This window comes from Petaurus breviceps, unplaced genomic scaffold, assembly GCF_028583685.1.
Source record: "Petaurus breviceps papuanus isolate PSGF00001 unplaced genomic scaffold, PetGlider_PUasm1.0 89292, whole genome shotgun sequence".
Classification (NCBI taxonomy): Eukaryota; Metazoa; Chordata; class Mammalia; order Diprotodontia; family Petauridae; genus Petaurus; species Petaurus breviceps.
Genome location: NW_027187035.1, coordinates 36,426 through 56,389, shown reverse-complemented (window position 1 = coordinate 56,389; position 19,964 = coordinate 36,426). Strand labels below are relative to the sequence as shown.

General features: G+C 41.6%; 1 protein-coding gene across 1 annotated transcript in view; it reads right to left on the bottom strand.

The window, feature by feature from the left end:
• XDH (xanthine dehydrogenase) overlaps positions 1 to 19,964 on the bottom strand; it is a 79,743-nt gene that overhangs the window by 46,368 nt on the left and 13,411 nt on the right. The window contains exons 5-13 of the mRNA XM_069107235.1: positions 17,458 to 17,584; positions 15,007 to 15,068; positions 7,664 to 7,732; positions 7,049 to 7,135; positions 5,229 to 5,370; positions 3,496 to 3,588; positions 1,802 to 1,953; positions 1,530 to 1,623; positions 158 to 267 (exon numbers count right to left, since the gene is read on the bottom strand). Of these exons, the coding sequence (XP_068963336.1) occupies positions 158 to 267; positions 1,530 to 1,623; positions 1,802 to 1,953; positions 3,496 to 3,588; positions 5,229 to 5,370; positions 7,049 to 7,135; positions 7,664 to 7,732; positions 15,007 to 15,068; positions 17,458 to 17,584 (936 nt within the window). The remainder of the gene's footprint in view (positions 1 to 157; positions 268 to 1,529; positions 1,624 to 1,801; positions 1,954 to 3,495; positions 3,589 to 5,228; positions 5,371 to 7,048; positions 7,136 to 7,663; positions 7,733 to 15,006; positions 15,069 to 17,457; positions 17,585 to 19,964) is intronic.

Genomic DNA, 19,964 nt, shown 5'->3' with positions numbered 1-19,964 from the left:
AAGGAAGGAAGGAAGGAAGGAAGGAAGGAAGGAAGGAAGGAAGGAAGAACTCAAATCCTCTGATTCCATAATCAGAGCTCTTTTCCCTGAAGCATGTATCTCTAAGTATGGGAGTCAGACCTAGACCAGACTCTAAGGTCAGCTCCAGACATCTCACCTTTCTGCTGTAAGGAATCTCAATGGAAAGCAATATCTCCTCAGGACTTAGGAGTGTCTTTCTGTAGCCAGGAAAAAACATGTGGTCCATCCGAACAGTCCTCCTGGTCCCTGTATGGAGAGAAGAAAGAGACTCAGGAAGAATAAGCTCAGAGCGCCATGTCAGAACCCATCACCAGCCCAGCACAGAAACACCTGATCTCTTCTTCATCAGTTCAGAATTATCATGAGACTTCATCTGAAAAGTGTTCTTATCATTTGATCATTTATCAATTGAGGAATGGCTGAACAAATTGTGGTATGTGATTAATTACTGTGCTATATAAGAAATGATGAGCAGGATTCTATCAGAATAACCTGCAAAGACTTACATGAACTGATGCAAAGTCAAATGTACTGTATACAAAGTAACATCAATATTGCTGAGATGACCAGCTGTGAATGACTTAGCTAGTCTCAGAAATACAAAGATCCAAGGCAACTCAGAAGGACTTTAGATGAAAAATGTCATCCATCCCCAGAGAAGGAACTGATGGTGTCTGAATATAGATTGAAGCATACTTTTTTAAATTTTATTTTTCTTGAATTTTTTTCTTTTTTTGGTCTGTATTTTTTCACATTTGACTATCATGAAAATGTTTTGCACAACTACACATGTACAACCTATATCAAATTGCTCTCAGTGATGGGGTTGGAAGGGAGAGAATTTGGAACTCAAAGTTTTAAAAATGAATATTAAAAACTGTTTTTATATTTTTTTTAACATTTTTACAGTTACTGGAGAAAATAAAATACCAAATAAACTTCTTTTAAAAAAGAAAAAAATGGACTTTCTGGTAAAAATATCCCTTTCGAGTGCCTTCTTTCTCATAATAATAGTAATGACAACTTATAACTGAATTGTGCTTTAAGATTTGCATGATCTTTGATATATCTTTGAAGCACAGAACCTGTGAGATAATACTCATTGTTTAGTCATTTTAGTCATATCTGACTCTTTGTGACTCCATTTGGAGTTTTCTTGGCAAAGATACTTAGTAGTTTGCCATCTTCTTCTCTAGTTCATTTTACAGATGAGAAAACTGAGGCAAATAGGGTTAAGTGACTGCCCAGGGTCACATAGTAAGAGTCTGAGGTCAGATTTGAACTCAGGAAGATATCTTCCTGACTCCAGGCCAGGCACTCTATCACTGCACCACTTAACTGTGGAGAAAGGTTCTACAGATGTAAATAATCTTACCAATAAAGAATCTGAGATCAGAGAAGTGACATGATTGCCCATGTCAGACAGCTAACGATTGTCAAAGGCAGGATTTGAACCTAGGTCTTTCTGACTCAGGTCTGTTATCTCTGTCTACTTTGTAGAAACTCACCTTTGGATACCAGAGTCAGTTTGGCTCCACTAGCCATGAACACAGGATTGAGGTCAGAAATTGGGCTGGCATTGATGATGTTTCCCCCAATGGACTGAAAACAGAGACATGGGACATGTGGTTAGACTTAGCCCATGCCCAGAAAACTTCGTTCATTAATGCTTGATCTTTGAAAACAGAACTGGTAGAGATGGGGAGTTTTCATGATTCACCCAACCTCTGCCTGTAATAGAGGTGCCTTCCGCATTTCTTGGGCTGTCACAGGGACTCACCGCCACAGATTTGACCTGCTTTCCAGCAAACCAGCGCAGTTGCTCCAAGACCCCTTTAAACACTTCAGTCTGGTAGGCTGGGAGCTCAGCTACCGCAGACACTAAGGCTTTCTCCACTTCATTCAGAGGGCAGGCTGCCCCGAAGGATATGCCTACAAAGAAAGGTACTGTTATCCTTCCTATCAACTTTGACAACCCTACCCATTCCTCCCCAACACTCACACATACACATTCATTCATTCACCCGAGACAAATGGTCAAACCCTATGAATTCTCCCTCTGCAATGCCCCCCATTCTATTCAATCATTCACTCAGAATGTCAGGTACCTATCATGTATAAAGCCCCTCCTTTCCATTCCCACGGCTATAAATCTGCTTCTGGTTCTCAGTCAACAGCCTCCTAAATAATCTGTCTGCCTTTAGCTTCTCCTCTGTCCAAACTACTGACAGAAAGCACAGTACTGATCCTGTAATTTCCCTGTTCAAAACTCAAAAAATTCAACAGACAGTTCTGCCGCATTCCTTATGCTAGCAAAGATCCACCATGACTTTTCTTGAGCCCACTCTTCCAATCTTATCTTCTACCACTTTCCTGTAGCCAAACTGGACTATTTTTCAAATGCATAAATCCTACCCTTTCCAGACTCTATACTTCTGCTCTCATTCTTTCTTTGCCTACAATATCCTCCCCCGTTCATTGGCAAAATCTTGTTTATCCTTCAAGGCCCAGATGAAATGCAACTTCTTCACAAAATACATTCTATTTTTCTCAATCAAATTTGCTTTCTACTTTCTATGTTTAAAAATGAATCTAATATATACTTTAATAACACTTACATTCTGTCCAGTTTTGGGTTATTTTAAATAACGGGACAAGACCTCAGAGACTCTCTAGTCAGTTCCATGGACAGTACCTGGACAAGAACCCCCCAACAACATGCACACCAACAGGGGCCATCCATCATTGCTTGAAGACCTGGGAAAGGGGACTCATTACCTCTCAAATCAGTTCCTTCCATTTTTGTACACTATTAGTAGTTAGGAAATAGATTCTTCCATTTCTATATCTCTGCTCACACAGTAACCACCCTAGTGCAGGCTTCTATCACTTCTTACATTGTGACAGCCTCCTAATTCATCTCTTCCTCAAATCTCTTCCCACTCCAATCCAACCTCTGCTCAGCTGCCAAAGTGATTTGCTTAAAGCACAGTTCTGACCATGTGGCCATCCCTGTCCCCCTACTCAATCAACTCCAATAGTTCTCTATCACCTTTAGAATCAAATACAAATCCTCTGTTGGGCATTTAAAGACCTTACAAGGTGATCCCTTCTTACCTATCCAGTCTTCTTACATTTTATTTTGCTCCATACATTCCACAGGCCAGAGATACTAGTCTACTCACTTTTCCTCACATATATAATGCTCCACCTCTCTGTATTTTTTGTGGCAATCCACCAGATAAACTCAACTCTCCCCTGCTGCTGCTTCCTTCCCTCTGAGATTGCCTTCCATTCCTACTTTATATATCTTTTGCATGTAATGTTTCCCATTCTAATGTGAGCTATGCAAGGTCAGGTGCCATGTTTTGCTTTGTATCTCCAGTTCTTAGCATAGTGTTTGGCCCATAATAAGTACTTAATGACTGTGTGATGTCTTGACTCCTCCATACTCAGTAAGGACCTCCCACTTACCCTCTAGGCCACGCTCCACAAAATTCAGCTCAGGGATCCAAGCCGGGCAGACTATTAGGGGGAATAGCTTGTTCTTAAATTTCATCTCAATACCTTTAAAAAAGTTAGAGTTAGAAATTCAGTCATCATTGTCCTCATAATCATCATTATCAATACTAGAAAGTCAGGGAAAACTACCACAACTGCCCTATCATTTTATTGACAACTTCTTTGGCTAACTATACTAAAATGCCCTTTCCTGGCTACCATTCTTTGATAGGTTTTGGATCCTTATTTTAGAATGTAAACTCCTTGAGGACAGGTACTGTTTCACTTTTGTCTTTGTTTTTCCGAGTGCCTAGGAAAGTGCTTAGCGCATAGTAGATACTTAATAAATGTTTCACTTAGCACTGACATGATCTGACAGCCAGAACCCAGACTTAGACACTTACTAAGTATCTACCATAATGATAAAAATAGGTCTTTCACTGGTCTAGGGAACTTCCAGGTGAGGAGATTACCTCTATCAATGCAGCAGCCATTTATAATAGCAGAATGTTGACTAGACCACTAAGAGGTTGAGACTTGCCAGTGTATTTCAGAGCTTAAGACTTGATGCCAAGCTCTGGTACTGAGGCCAACTCTTCACTCACCACAAAATGCTACCTCTCAATAATAATTCACAATTAATTCAATAGCACCTACTATGTGCCAAGCCCTGAACAAAGGGCTAGGGACACAATTATAAAAATGATGCTGTTCCTGTCCACACAGAGTTTATGTTCTATTTTGGCAGGTAGAGAACATCATTCCTCTTGGCAAGCCTGAATTCACTGCATTTGAAACAATTTCCCTTGAAGGTTGGGTGGTGTTGAAAGAGGTGATCATAAACAGGGATCCTTTCCAGCACCTAAACATCAGGAAAAGGTATCAATTACCACTGACCAATCAGGATCTCCCAGACCACTAATGCAGTTTTTGCCAGGGCAGCAAATCTCTCTAGTTGCTCTCCAATGTGCCATTTCACCAATGGGTGATGTTTTTGGTGAAAAAGAACATCAGATATAACTTCCCTCCCCAGACTGTCACTACCTGAAGCCAGTTGTCACTTATTTCTCCAAACCATTTTTAAAAACTGAAAAAATCTATGAGAATACTGGCCATGCATGACTTATCTTCATACTTTGTGTGAGCATCTGAAAACAGACACCAACAAGGCCACGTGAATAACCTGAGATCCCAGGGATCATGGGATACGAGTGAGAAGGGTCGTCAGAGTTCATATAGTCAAAATTTTTCATTTTACAGATGAGGTAACTGGTACTCTACAAGAATTGTCCCACTCACATAGGTTCTAAGTATGGGGGGGAGGTGGGGAGTGTTCAACACAGTTCCTCTGACCCTAATTCTAAGCACTGCCTCCCAAGCTCTTACACAGCCCATTTCTAGGGTTGCAAAGTTCTGGGCATCAGTACCAAGGGAGGCAGGTTAGAGTCTTATTTGGGCATCTCTTTTCCTTCCTCTCAGAGCGTCTCTCTAGGTATGGGACACCAGAGAGCACCTGTCCTTCTCAACCTATGGTTCTCCTTGACACAGTCAGGAAATAGTCTGGTAGGCTGCAGGTTACCAGAGACTCCTCTGGGGCATCCAACAGGTGAAGGGACCAAAGGGAACAAACACCAGCTTTGGACTTTGCCAAAAACAGTACAACGTGCACCCCACTGTGGCCACCCTTCCACGGCATCCCCTCTTACCAATCTCAGTGTTCCCCACCACCAGCTTGGCATCCGGGTGCTGGGCCTTCAGCTCCAACAGTTCCTTCAGGGTTGCAGTCTGGATCCATCTCACACGCTCCCCTTGGAAACACAGCTGCTTCTGGGGCTCATCTTTCAGCCTCTAAGAACACAAGTTTCAATTGTTTCTCCCTGGACTGGGGAAAACATACTGCCCCCTCACCTCTTCCCTATTCCTGTTTTCCTGACAAAAGTCATTCTTGAATGCACTGGGAAAGCTAGGACTGTTCAAAGTTCTCTAGACCCATATTTTCCCTGGTGTGGAGAATTACCCTGGATGAGGAAACCTTCTCCACCAATGCAGGTAACAATGCCCCTTCTGTGCAGCTGGTAGTCTACCCAGAGCACCAAGAACTAAACAGCCTACCCAGGGGTCACACAGTCGCTATGTGTCAGCTCTTTCTGGACTTAAGACAAACTCTCTATGCACAACACCTTGCTACTTCCCTTCCATTTATGAAACTACGGTTCAGTGTTCTAAGGCCCCTCCTGACTTCCAGGTCATTCCACAAGTCTGTCTTCTAAGTGGGTGTCTTACAACTGATATTGTGTTTCTATATTTTGAAGACTCTTCTAGCTATGGCATTCTTCGGTTCTACATTTATAATCTCCCCTCCAGCTCTGAAATCTATGGTTCTATGTTCTTATGCCCCTCTTAGATCTCACTTTCCATGTGTCATTCTATGTTACAAGGTCCCTTCTATTTATTGTGGTACGTCTGAGGTCCCTTTCAGTTCTGACATTCTATAGGTCAAGGGTTTTAAGGTCCATCCCAACTTTAATGTTATATTGTTCCATGTTTTAAGGCCTATCTCAGCTCTGGCATTCTATGGTTCTATGTTCTAAGCTCCCTTCCAACTCTGGCATTCTGTGACTCTATAAATTCAAGTGAAATAAACAATCCATGGATAAATTATTTTTATTTGAGGTTAGGTAGCAAAATAGAGAGATTCCAAAGATGCTATTGATAGAAGGAAACATACTATTTCTTATGTGAGGAGACAAGAAATTGAAGACTAAAAGGCAACCTTCAAATCACATATAGGCAAACTTTTCTTTATTTTATAATTCTATTCCTGAAAAGGTAGGAATGAATCAAATTTTGAAAGTCAAACCATTTTTGTTGGACTAGGTGAATTCAGTTTTAAAAGGAGCCAACTTTTAAAAAAATGAAGCAACAGATACAAGATTCAGACCTAGAACTTCCTGACTTCAGATACTACATCCTGATATTTCTTAACTACTAAGAGCTAACATTTATGAAGAGCTTTGCATGCATTGCCCCAGAACAGCCCTGAGTTCAGTGCAATAGGTATGATTACTTAATATGTATATATTACTTAATAAATATGACACTTAATAATATCAGGAATGACATTCAAACCCAAGACTACTGGGTCTCTGCCAATTACCTCATAGTTGGTTCTGGTAGAGATCATAGAAAAATATGTATTTGGTTCCTTTTTCTGACAGTGACTTAGTTCTGACCTTAATCAGTACTTGCTATTACAATTGTCAGAGTGAAACTGCTTTGGTGATAAAACTGAGGGAACAGATTTATGTGATATCATAAAACTGAGCTGAATAGTCAGATAACTTTTTTCTTTTAATAAGAGAGTCTCTCTTCCAAGGTGACTCTGTGCAACTGGAAGAAACAATGATATGGGTTATAGACCCATAGAGTCACCTTACCCAAGCATCCAGAGGGTATGAAAACAAAGCAGTATGTCTCATACATTCAAGTTAAAAAGTTTCCGTTTCCCCTTTTGGGCATTACCTACCATTAACTCTGGTGGGAAGATAGGTTCCTGGGTGGGATCTAATGGCAGGAATTCCTCTGGATTGAACAAAGATGGTGAAAGATTTAACTGCAAAAAAACCCAAAACAAAACAAAACAAAATGAAGTGAAGGAGGAGGAGAAAGAGAAGAAAGATGAAGGTGAGGAGGGAGGAAGAAGATGGGGAAAGAGGAGGAAAAGGAGGAGAAGGAAGAGAAGGAAGGAAGAAAAGTAGGAAGAGAAGACTATACAGAAGAAAGAAAAGGAAGACAAGAAGGAAGAAAGAGGAGTAAGAGAAGGAGAAGAAATTGGACTTGCATTTTCTGCCTCCCTTCAAAATATCTAATAATAAGAAAGCTCTTGCAGGATTCCCTTCCCTCACCTACTGAAGGAGGAGCAGAGGAGCAAAGATGAGAAATGACTTTGCAGTTAGCTTTGCGGTAATCCCAGGGATATACAGGGCAATCACCCACGAGCAGCACCAAGCAGATGCCTCCAAACTTTTCAGTGCCCTCTCCCTCCCTTCCTGGTTGGCAGCCCCTTGTCAGCCTTCAGTTGCACAGACTCTGAGCAGGTGTGGGACTGGGGCTGAGGGTGAGGGTCAAAGGCAGGGCTTACCGTATTATTTCCCTTTTGATACATGCAGCAGTTTGGATTCTCTCCCTTTCCTCCACAGCATCCCCCATCCTAAGAGAACAAGGAACATTTGGATTTACTCAGAAACTTCAGGGTTAAAGAAAATGGATTTCCTTTCAGAAAACTGCAGGCCCTGTTCCTTCTCCCTGGAGTAAATGAGTTTAAAGGACACCTCCCATCTCATCTGCCTTCCCAAACAAAAGTCAGTGTCTGTACTAGATTTTCCATTGCTTGGTCTACTCTAATCACAAGACATTCCTAAGTCAACATGTACAAGTCATTTGTAACATGCGCAGTACATTGCTAGGTAGAGGTGAGACAACGACCTCTTGCCTGGAAGAGTGAAAGAGCCTCCAAGTTAAAGCCCTTGACTTGAGCCTCTTTCCTCTCCAACGTCTTCTCCACATGGTTGCCATAGTGGTTTTCCTAAAGCAAAGACTAGACCAGACTACTCCCTTACTCAAGAAACTCCCCATGACTCTCTATTACATCTAGCCTCAAATAAAAACTCTCTTGTTGGAATTTAAAACCCTTCACAACCTGGTTCCAACCTACCTTTCCCCATTCATTACACACCTCTCCCCCTCATCTGTGCTATGGGACAGCCATTCTGACTATGCTGTTCTCAGACATGATATCTCACCTCCCATCTCAGGCCTATAATGTATTGTCTTTTCACCAACACATCTTAGAATCCTTCTTCCCTTTCAAAGCTCAGTTCAAATGCACCTTTTATGTAGACCCTTGCCTGCTAATACAGCCCCTCCCCCAACAAACTTCCTTTTTTACATACATATCTTGTATATACTTATATATGTACATGTTGTCCCCCTCAAAAGAATGTAACCTCCTTGAGGGCAGGGACTCTTTCATTTCTGTCTCTGCATTGCCTAGCCCATAGTAGGTGCTTGTCAGTTGACTAATTGATAATTGAGTTTAACAACAACAATAATAGCTATCACATAGGTAGCAATCACTATGTACCAGACACTGTCCTAAGTGTTTTACAATTTTTATCCCATTTGATCTTTACAACACTCCTAGGAGGTTGGTGCTATTATTATTCCCATTTTATAGTTGTGGAAACTGAGGCAGATAGATTTAAGTGACTTGTCCAGGGTCACACAAGTAAGTATCTGAGACCAGATTTTAACTCAAGCCTTTCTGACTATGGGATTAGGCCTCTATTCACTGTACCCCCTAGCTGCCTGTTGGTCTAGTCTACTTTAAAGGAATCAAGACATTTTCAAACATTTAGTAACTACTTGTTATGGACAAGGCATATGGAGAAGGGATACGAAAATGGATGTCACAGCCCTGCTCTCAAGCAACATCAGTCTGATGGAGGAAAAATAGTTACACAAATAGTTATGATACAGAGTGTCCCTAAAGTCTGAACACACAGGAAATTTCATTAACTATGCATATTTTCAAGAAATGAAATGAATGAAATTTTCAACAATATTTTATTTAATTAGCATAAATTTTAGCCATGACAATTTCATATGGAATAAAAGCTTTCATTAGCTATTGGGGATGATTTTCCATATTAATAAGATTAATTTAATTAATGAGATTTCCTATGTGTCTCCTATGTCTTCCTATGAAATTTCATGCTAATTAAAGAGAAGAGAAAAGTGTTATGAGAAATTTAAGGAAGGAAGGAGAGATTATTGCTTCAAGGAGGAGGTGGCACCTCAGGTGGGCCTTATAGGAAGGGCAGTTGACACTGAGGAGGAAGAGAGGAGATAGTGGTCCATTCCAAGCATTGAGGGCTTTTGTGGACAAAGTCATAAAAAGGAGACATAGGATGAGAAGAGAAGAATGCAAAGATAGACGGGAGTTCAATTTGACTCACTAGAGTATGATACCGTGTTTCCCCGATAATAAGACCTATCCCGAAAATTAGCCCTCCCCTTACTGTGTAAGATTCCTCTAAAATAAACCCTCCCCCGAAAATAAGCCCTATTGAGATTACTACTGTAGTGAAGGTGATCCCCTGTGCTACACGCTACATTACGGTACCCTCTGTATGCACCGTCCGTCCCCCCCCCCCAAACGCACGCAGCGCTCCGAGCTGCATCCAATCAGAGCTGCAGCAGTGAGCACGTCATCCTGTTCTTCCCCAGTGATTTGCTTGCTGGCGCCATTGAGAGCAGTGCCGCGGAGGAGAGCTGAGGCAGCACAACATAAGCCCTCCCCTGAAAATAAGCCCTCTGGTGTTTTTCTTTCCAAAAAAAAAAAATAAGACAGTGTCTTATTATCGGGGAAACACGTTATGGATGGAGGGGACCAAATAGCACGAGATAAATTTGGGTAGAAATGTTGAGGCATGATTCTATAGGGCCTTGAAGTCAGGAATAAGCAGTTTATATTCTATATTTCAGGTAATGAGAGTCACTGAAGGATTCTGAGTACAGGAGTGACATGATCAGAGCCATACTGGACTGTGAGGTTTAAAGGAAATTTCATCTATTTCTTAGTCAGGGAGGAACTTGTATCTGGGTAACTTTTCTGGGGAGAGGCAAGCCCCTCTTTTACAAAATTTTGTCTTCCCTGCTATAGTCCCATTTTCTTTCTTGGTGCCTGGTTCTTGGGTCATCTGATCAGTAACAATTCTGCCAGCTGTTAAAGCAGTCAAGCACTTCCCCAATTAGAAGACCAGCATTGCGCAGACTTGGCACAGGGCCCCGTTGCTAAACTTCCTGTGGGTTTCTTGCCAAAGACATTGGGATGCCACACACCCAGAGTCCTGCCCTGTCCTTTCTGGATAAAATGCTGACAGCTGACCCCGGAGCTGTTGAACAATTTCCTCTGGAAAACCCCAAATGAGATGACCCACTCACAACATTGTGAGGGCTCACAATTCTAAAAAATGTTTTTAAAAAGGTTTATAAAGAACTTACCTTGCAACAGCCTCATAAAGTGGGTTGTACACATTTTACAGATGAGATTGAGATTTAGAAATGTAAAGTGAACTGCCCATTATTACACAGTTACTAAGGAGCAGAAGCAAGGTACCTTGATATGATAGAAAAAGTCCTGTTTCTGGAATCATAGGATGTAGGTTCAAGTCCCACCTCTCACACCTACTTGGATGATCTTGGGCAAATTAGCTGAGCTTCAGTTTTCACATTTGTAAATGAGGGCAATAGAGCAGATGGCCTCTGAGATCCCTCCCCTAAGATTCTAGGTGGGATAGGATGTCCCTTTTCCTATCCTGCTTCTGAATAGTGGTGTGCACTGTGTATGTCGTCGAGGTACTGCGTTTTTATTTGCATTTTATAGGAAAGTGATGCATGTCATCTTTTTTTTTTTTTTTTGCTTTTTGCTTTTTGGAGGGCAATTAGGGTTAAGAAACTTGCCCAAGGTCACACAGCTAGTGTGTGTGTGTGTGTGTGTGTGTGTGTGTGTGTGTGTGTGTGTGTGTGTGTGTGTATGTGTGTGTGTGTGTTAAGTGTCTGAGGTCAGATCCAAACTAAGGTCCTCCTGATTCTGGGGCCAGCGCTCTACTCACTGCACCACCTAGCCGCCCCATCATGCGTGTTATCTTTCCCTATTAGAATGCAAGCTCCTTGATGGCAGAAACTCTCTTTTGTTAATTTAATTTTTGTCTTCAGCTATCAGAACAATACCTGGCACATAGTAAGGATTTAATAAATGCTTATTGCCTATCGCTAATAAATCCTGCCAAAATCTCTCATTGTGACTAACTTGTAGGAATAGAACCCAGAAACTCTGGTTACCAGGTCAGATGACTTATAATAATATAACACTGATAAAATATTTTAAAGGTTTACAATGTACTTCACAAGTATTATCTCATTTGATTTTTGCAATAACCAAGGGCAATAAGTGCTATTATTGTCCCCATTTTACAGTTGAGGAAACTGAAGTTAAATATTTTCGAAGTGTCATACAGTTAGCAAATGATTTTAATTCATCGTCCTTACTCTGGGTCCACCACTGGGTCTACCACTGCACCAATTTGATTATAAATAAAGCATTTACATAACACTTTATTTGCAGAGTTCTTTATATACATTATCTCATTTGAGTGGCAAAACAATCATGCCATAGGTATGGCGGAGGGGCATTCTCATACCTATTTTACAAATGAAGAAACAGGCTCAGAGGGGTCAAATAGTTTGATGCTGGTCACAGAGCTAGTATCAGAAGTGGGATTTGACTCTGCCAATACACTGCTATATCCTCTAGGGCAGGGACGAACTATAGGAGGGAAAAATGAGAGCATTCCCTCCCATAGTTCAGCGTGACTGGTCTTCTCTAGAAGGACAGCATTCAAAGGGCTCAGGAGGGTGCTAAGTAGCCATGGGTTTATGCTGAGGAACAAAACGAGTTAAAACCTGCTCTTGAGGGACTAAACAAGACACTCACTGATAAGGGACTGAAACATCTCAATAGTGACCAGCAGGGTAGAAGGGAGGGAGAGGAAGCATGGCATCACATCTGGCCTTGGAGTAGGAAAACCAGGACTCCAGTTTCAAATCTGTCTTGTGACTTTTCTCCCCAAGTCCCTTCACGTCTCTGTGCTTGCTTCATGTTTTGTTTCCTTTTAGCTTATTTTAAAGTTTGTGGGAGGGAGCAGGGGTAGGTGTTAGTCTAAGGGCTCTGATATCACATGATTCCCAATATTTTAAATTATCACCTCCCTGCAGATTTAACATATTCATTCCTCAGATTGATACTGGATTTTGATTTAGAATCAGAATCAACTCAGGCACACAAAAATTATGGAAAATGGGAGAACTCTGAGAAATTAAGACAAGCCCTACTCCTAGAGCTATAAATAGGATGAGTAACTGGGGGCTTCTCTCCAGGATACTGGCACGTGGCAGAGAACACCCAGTTCACTAGGGCCACTCCTGTGGTCATGCCAAGTGCTCAGGGCCCACTTTTTTCCACTGTCCACACACACCTGCCTGCCACTGCTAGTCACCTCTGTTTCGTCATTGGTTCTGTTGCTGCTGGATTTTCTGAGGGAAAAACCTCTTTACCAGTATTTCTGCACCAAACCAGGGCAAATTATATGTGCTCTCTCTCTCCCACCCCACCTCCAATTTGCCCAGGCTTCTGAAATTCCTAGTTACAGCTCAGACTCATCTTTGCTACACTCTATAGGTTTTGCTTTGGGAGTTTTTAGGGGGCTGGGATTGTATGGATTTAATCCATATACCCTGTATTTCTTGCAGCAGTCTATACAGCCATAGTGATACAAGAACCACTGCCTTAAAGAGAGAGTGGGGGTGGGTGTCTTAATAACCAGTGTTATAAATCCCACACTGGGCCAATCACTCACACATGCTGAGTTCAGCTGAATTGGTAATCAGTGTCATTTGCAGCACCTGTAAGCCTGGCTGGTCTTGAGTTCTAAGGAAAGCTAGATCCCTCATTTCTTTAAAGAATTAACTTCTTAGACATTCTGCCTCTTCCAGGAACCAGATCAGGACATGCTGTAATTGGCCCATAGGAGTGGAAAAATCCCACTGTTCTCCAACAGGAACACTTCCCTGAATTGCAACAGTTCTGTGAGATGTACTGAAAACAGCCCTGGGCTTTTGGAGTCCCAAGAGCCTGGTCTGAATCTCAACTCTGTAACTTGCCACATTTGTGACTTGGGGAAGTTATTTCAACAGAGTCGTACTTTCCTCATCTACAAGCTGAAGAGGGTGGATTAGATGATCTCTAAGGCCCCTTCCTGCCCAAATTCCAAGATCCTAGACTCACTAAAAACTCAGGTAGAATTGGAAAATACTTCAGGAGTGAGCCAAACTGGGATAACAATTTATATGTGTCATTATAGAGAAAAACAACTCGGAAAGATAGATCAATGTAATGATAAACTAATATTGCAAGGGACCAGGATGAAACACTCTACTCATCTCCTGCCAAAGAGGTGAGGGACTTAAAAAGGAGGATGAGATATAAATTATGGAGGCCTGGTCAGTGTGTGAATTTGTTTTACTAGACGATGCATGTTCATGATAAGGGTTTTATTTTTCATTTTGTTGCTGAAAAGGTTGTTCAAAGAAGGGGGTGGGAGAAGTGGGAGGGACAGATTATAAATGCAGATAAAAGCAATAAATAAATTATTTGTTTATAAAATTAAGAAAACACTTTATAAGGGGTAGAAAATCTGATCTGTTTCTCCTCACAGTCTCTAGATAAAGTAGGAACTAACTTGCATAGGTTTAGGGGCAACTGCTTATCCTTACCCAAAAGTATGTATCCCATGCTCCCCATGGCCACACTCCCTAATTCTTTGCAAGATTGTTTTGTCAGGGGTTGATTGGCCCTTATATGGTATCTGACCTGAGGACTTTTGGCCCCAGAGGATTTCTAAATTCAGTGAGAGATGTGGATGGGAGGAGCAGGGAGGATCAGCCACAAAAGCAAAGGTCACCCCACACAGAAAATAGCTCTGACTCTCCCTGGACCCTATTCTTCTCTGTCTGACATTGTGGTGTGATGGGAAAAGCTCCTCATTTGGATGGCAACAATGCAATACCTGCCTCTGTGACTCACCATTTCGGACAGGACAAGTCACTTAACCTCTCTGTGGCTTCCTCCTTCTCTAGTCTATCTGAACCATCTAAAGAAGTGCTAACAAAGGCTCCTCTCCCTACTCACCCACTCCACGTCACTCAACTGGACTGGCCCCAGGCACCAGAATTCTTAGTTATGGCACTGGATTCATCACAATGATATCATAATTAAAAATAATACCTCCTTTCTCTTGGGATGTAAATTTTACAAAGCACTTTCCTCACAACTCTAAGACATAAAGAGTATAAGTTTTATTAATCTCAGTTTTACAGATGAGAAAACTGACACAGAAGTAGAATAACTCTCATGGTCAACAATTTAACTTGATTCAATTCCACAAGCATTTTCAAGCACCTACCAAGTACCAGATACTCTGGGAAGCACTAGGAATGGAAAAGCACAAATTAAACAGTCCCTGCCCTCACGAAGCTTCCTTTCTACTTGGAAGGGTAAGGGGGAAAGGGACAATATGAAAACAGGTAAATAAAATGTGTGTATATAAAAAATAAATAAAAAGGAATTTGAGGGGAGGAAGAAGACACAACAGAGAGAATCAGGAAAAAGTCTTCATGTCAAAGGTGGCCCTTGAGCTGAGTCTAGAAGGAAACTAAAAATTTCCAAGAAGCAGAAACTAATTCCAGGCAGGCCTTGGGGACAGCCACTTACTCGAACCAGACAATCCTGTTGCTACTCAGAATTTGTCAGCCTTCCCCTCCCAGTGCCAAGAGGTAGGGTAGCAGCTGATCAATGGCACTTACCCTGGCAAATGTCCTAAAGCCCTGAAGGATGGGTCTGTAGCCTGTACAACGGCACAGGTTCCCTGTGGGGTCAAAGCAAAAAAGCAGAGATGCTTGTCAATGGTGATGCCCAACAGAGGAAAGAATTATAAAGAGAATGGATTTGAGGGTTAGGTTGGTATATCCAGAGTGTCGTGGGACCACAGATTTAGAGCAAAAAGAGACATTAGACGGCATCAAGCATAACCTCTCATTTTACAGGTGAGGAAAATGAGGCTAAACGAGGTTAAGCTATGTCTCAGAGTCAGGATGCATCTATCTACTGTACTGTCTAGCAGCCTAAGAGCCACCATTTGCTAAGTTCACAGGGACAGATAGTCCCACCCCCACCTCACCCCGCCCCCGGCAGGATGGCTACTATATTGGGGCAGCTAGGTGTTCCAGTGGATAGAGTAGAAAGACCAGAGTTCAATCCAGCCTCAGACACTTAGTAGCTAAGTGACCCCGAGCAAGGCACTCAAACCCTTATTTGTCTCTTTTTTTTTTTAATCTGTAAAATGGGGATGATAAGAGCACTAAGCTACCAGGGTAACAACCCTGAGAATCAAATTAGATAATAACTGTAAAGCACTTAGCACAGTGCCTGGCCCACAGTAAGCACTACATAAATGTTAGCTGTTACTGTCATTTTTCAGGTACCTGTCCACAAACCGAAAAGGATGTTGCTTCTGTCTGCTAAGAAAGAAAAATCTCTTTCCTCATAACTTAATACCGCCCCCCGCCTTACACAATATACATACTTACAGTGTAGGAGAAGAGCAGACATTTGAACATTCATAGACTGGCAGCTACAGAGTTTTTCAAACTGGCTCTTCACAGGTCCTCTACTGCTCCCTCCATCTCCCATCCTGTGAGCTAGACCCACTGCAGCCACTCACCAGCTATGATGGAGCCAGTGACAGACCAGGGCCAGTTCAAAAGAGGAGCCCCACCTGCTCACGCCTGCCCTGGGAGATGACCTCCCTTTGGCCCTATATGTGTACCTTGCATGTTTTTTCCCTGCTGTCTACCCCCATTAGAATGTAAGCTCTTGAGGTCAGGCACCATGTTTTCTCTTTCCTCTGTATTCCCAGAACTTAGCCTTTTTCCTGATTCTCTCAGTTGTGAGTCTTCTTCGTCCCCTCAAATTCCTTTTTGTTTATTTTTCATATATACACATTTTATTTACTTACCTGTTTTCATATTGTCCCTTCCCCCTTTACCCTTCCAAGTAGAAAGGAAGCTCCATGAGGGCACATAGTAAGCATTCAATAATTTTTTAATGACTGACTAGGGTGAATGTAATTATTATTAATTAATAATAATAATAGCCTGACATCTATGTAACACTTTAAGATTTTCAAAACACTTTTCAAATATAATCTCATTTTATCCTCACAACAACCCTGGGAGATAGGTGCCATTATTATTCCTATTTTATAGATTAGGAAACTGAGGTCAGCAGAGGTGAAGTGACTTGCCCAGGGTCACACAGCTAATAAGTGTCTGAGCTAGGATTTAGCTTATGTTACCTGTCTAGTACTCTATCCCCCATGCTTCCTAACTGCCTATCTTCAATAGTATGAAGAGTCCACCCAACATGAAAGGGTTTACACTCTTCCAAATATTTTTTTTTGCTTTTTTGGAGGGGGGATGGCAGGGCAATTGGGGTTAAGTGACTTGTCCAAGGTCCCACAGCTAGTAAGTGTTATGTGTCCGAGGCCAGATTTGAACTGAGGTCCTCCTGACTCCAGGCCGGTGCTCCATTCACTGCACTACCTAGCCACCCCACACTCTGTCAAATCTTAATCCTGATCCTATGGACTCGAGAAATTCTCTGTTACTGGAATCACAGAAACTCAGAAATGGAAGGGATCTCAGAGTCCAACTAGTCCAACCTATACCTGAACCAGAATGCCTTCTAGGCCAACTCTGACAAATACTCCTAGTATCACAGAATTCAGAGTCAAAAGGGACCACATTAAGACCACTTATGGGCCCTTCAGTCTTTGTCTGAGGATTTCCAAGTCAGGGGAAACCTACCCCTTCCTTAGGCTGTCCATGCCACTTTGGGGTGACTCTAAGTCTTACTAAGATCCCCCCACCTCTACTACATCAAGCCTAAATTTTCTTCTTCTTCAGCCTCCACCCACCGTTCTAATTCTGTCTTCTGAGGCCAAGAGCAAGGCCAGCCCCCTTCATCACTATCAAATTCTTGAAGACAGCTCTATGTCCTGCCTAAATCTTCTCCCTCTTCCAAATGCTGGCGTCTCCTGTTTTACTTCTCCCGGCACTCCTCATTTTAAGAGAACAACCTAAGTCTTAGCTTCAGCCTATGGACTTTTTTTTCCTTCAGGATTCCCAGTTCCAAGTAATCCTCTATGGCACCTTCCTGGACTGTTGTGGGGGTCAGGGTAGGGATGGGCAACACACCTTGGAAAGCATTCTCAATCTCCTCCACTGTGGGCTCAGGGTTGTTTCGGAGCAGAGTATACATGCTCATGACAATGCCAGGGGTGCAGAAGCCACACTGGGAGCCATGACTTTTGGCTATTCTCTCCTAAAACAGAAGGTACAAATTGTTGAACCAGATGCCCCATCCCAAGGCTTTGACCAGGAATCAAGCAAAGTCATTCATTCAGCCATTAGAATTTATTACATACATACTACATACAGAGAACTGGAGGAGGTGCAAAGTTTAGGTAAGATGGAGTCTCTGTCCTCATGGAGAGTACCTGAAATCCATTAGGGGAATAAGACTCAAATACAGACAGCTATGAAACCAAATGCTCCATCATAAACACATCAGAGATTCAGAGCAAAATGCTATATAAAGTCCAAAAGTTGGATGGACTGTCTTGGGACAGTTGGATTCCATCTCTGCAGGACTTCACGTGAAGGCTGAATGGTCACTTGTCAGGTATAATGTGATGGAGATTTTTTTTCAAGCCTGATTGAACTAGTTGGCCAATTAGGTCCCTTGCAATTTTGATTCTGTTAAAATGGGAAAGTGATTGCTGGTTGAAGCATGAGGAAAAGGTATCAGTGAACTTTAGGAGGGTTCCCCTACATAAAGTGATCACATACTATCTGGGACAATCCAGATTTCAAAAAAAAAAAGAACACACTTTTAATAAAACTTTACAAAAGAAATTCCCTTTGTCACAACACATTTACTAATTTATTTTTTTCCCCAAAAATATGGTTACTATACCCAGTTGTTCTTGTAGTTATTTGGTTGTTTTTCAATCACATCAAACTCTTCATGACCTCATTTGGGGTTTTCTTGGCAGAGATACTGGAATGGTTTGCCATTTCCTTCTCTATCTCATTTTACACATGAGGAAACTGAGGCTATCTGTAGACTATACCCAACCAGTAGATATTAAGGAGTGACAGCAATAAATTGTTTAACCCAAATTCTAATGCAGCCATCCCCAAAAGTCTAGAAGGAAGGTGAGAAACGGGAATTTTTGTCAACAGATGTTGTGATGTAATTGGACTCCCCTGTCTTTTGAACCAGATTAGGGCCTTTACCTACCTTGGGGGAGCTCTCTAATATATATTTCAAATTCAAGGTAGACAAAACACTAGATTAGTGTAGTTAGAGAACCTGGGATTAGGATCTGAGTTTGAATCCCCATTCTGCTACATACAACCTGTGTGGCCTTAGATATAATGCTTAATGTTTCTCACCTCAGTTTCCTTATTTGTAAAATGCAGGGGCTGGATTCAATTCACTTCCCTTCTAGTTCTAAACCTATGATCTTATGAGCTCATAGTAGGCATAGCTAAGAAACGGATGGTTTTACTGATCACTTAAAAGTTCCTAGATAGAGGAAGTTGGAGAGGAGGAGGTTTGCAAAGGAAATTCACATTTAACCTGATAGGCCTGAACCAGACAATTGCAACTTTTCTGAAAACTCATGTTTAGGTAATCCCAGTTGATCCCCTATGACCATTAGAGGCAGCATTCTTGGTAAGGGTGGGAAAAGGAGGAATTTAGTCAAACACCTTATTTGGGATCATTTAGTTAGAATAAGGACCTATTTCCCTGTGGGAGAACAGATGTTAGGCAGATTATCAGGATAAAGTTTTTCATTCTACCTTTCATCTTTTGTGTCAAAGCAAGTAAAAGTATTCATTATTCCTTACATCATTCCTATAAGTTAACCAAATAAATGGCATGCTGTTTTTACTGCTGAAGAAACTAATATTTTTGGAAGTGAAACAACATCTTCATGGGCATTCTGTGAGTCAGAGCTAGTTTCAAGGACTAAAGCCTCCTGGAAGGATGTTGGCCACAGAACAAGGAGTTTGAGGACTTTTAATAGGAAGATGGAGGATTACAGGTAAAAGGAAGTACATTAATGTCCTGTATCATCAAAGACTTATGAAAGTCATGGGATAAAGTGGAGGGACCTAGAGAATCAGAACATCTAAATCCTAGATGTGGAACTGACATTTTTTTGTGAATATTTAAAAAAAATCATTTAACTATTGTGTGCATCAGTTTTCCCAACTGAGAAATAGTGAGAACAATGTTTGGCATCTCCTTACTTCCAAGAGGAATTTATTTCTGTCACCCTACTTCTGTTTTCCTTTGTTTAAAGAGAGGCCTTTCCGCACAAGATACCCTTGCACCCTCCCCCTCATTGGTAGTGTTCATTTCTACTTTTCCATTAGAGGGAAAGTCTTGATTAGCTGCCAATAGTCAGTCAACAAACATTTACTAAGTGTTTACTGTGTGTCAGGATCATGTAAGTACTAGGGTTACTAGGGATACAACAAAAGGCAAAATGGGTCCCTGAGCTCAAAGAGCTAGAGTTCTAACTGAGAAAATAACATGTAAATAACATGATGCATACTAGCTTGATGAGAGAGAGAGAGAGGTAGATAGATAGATAGATAGATAGATAGATAGATAGATAGATAGATAG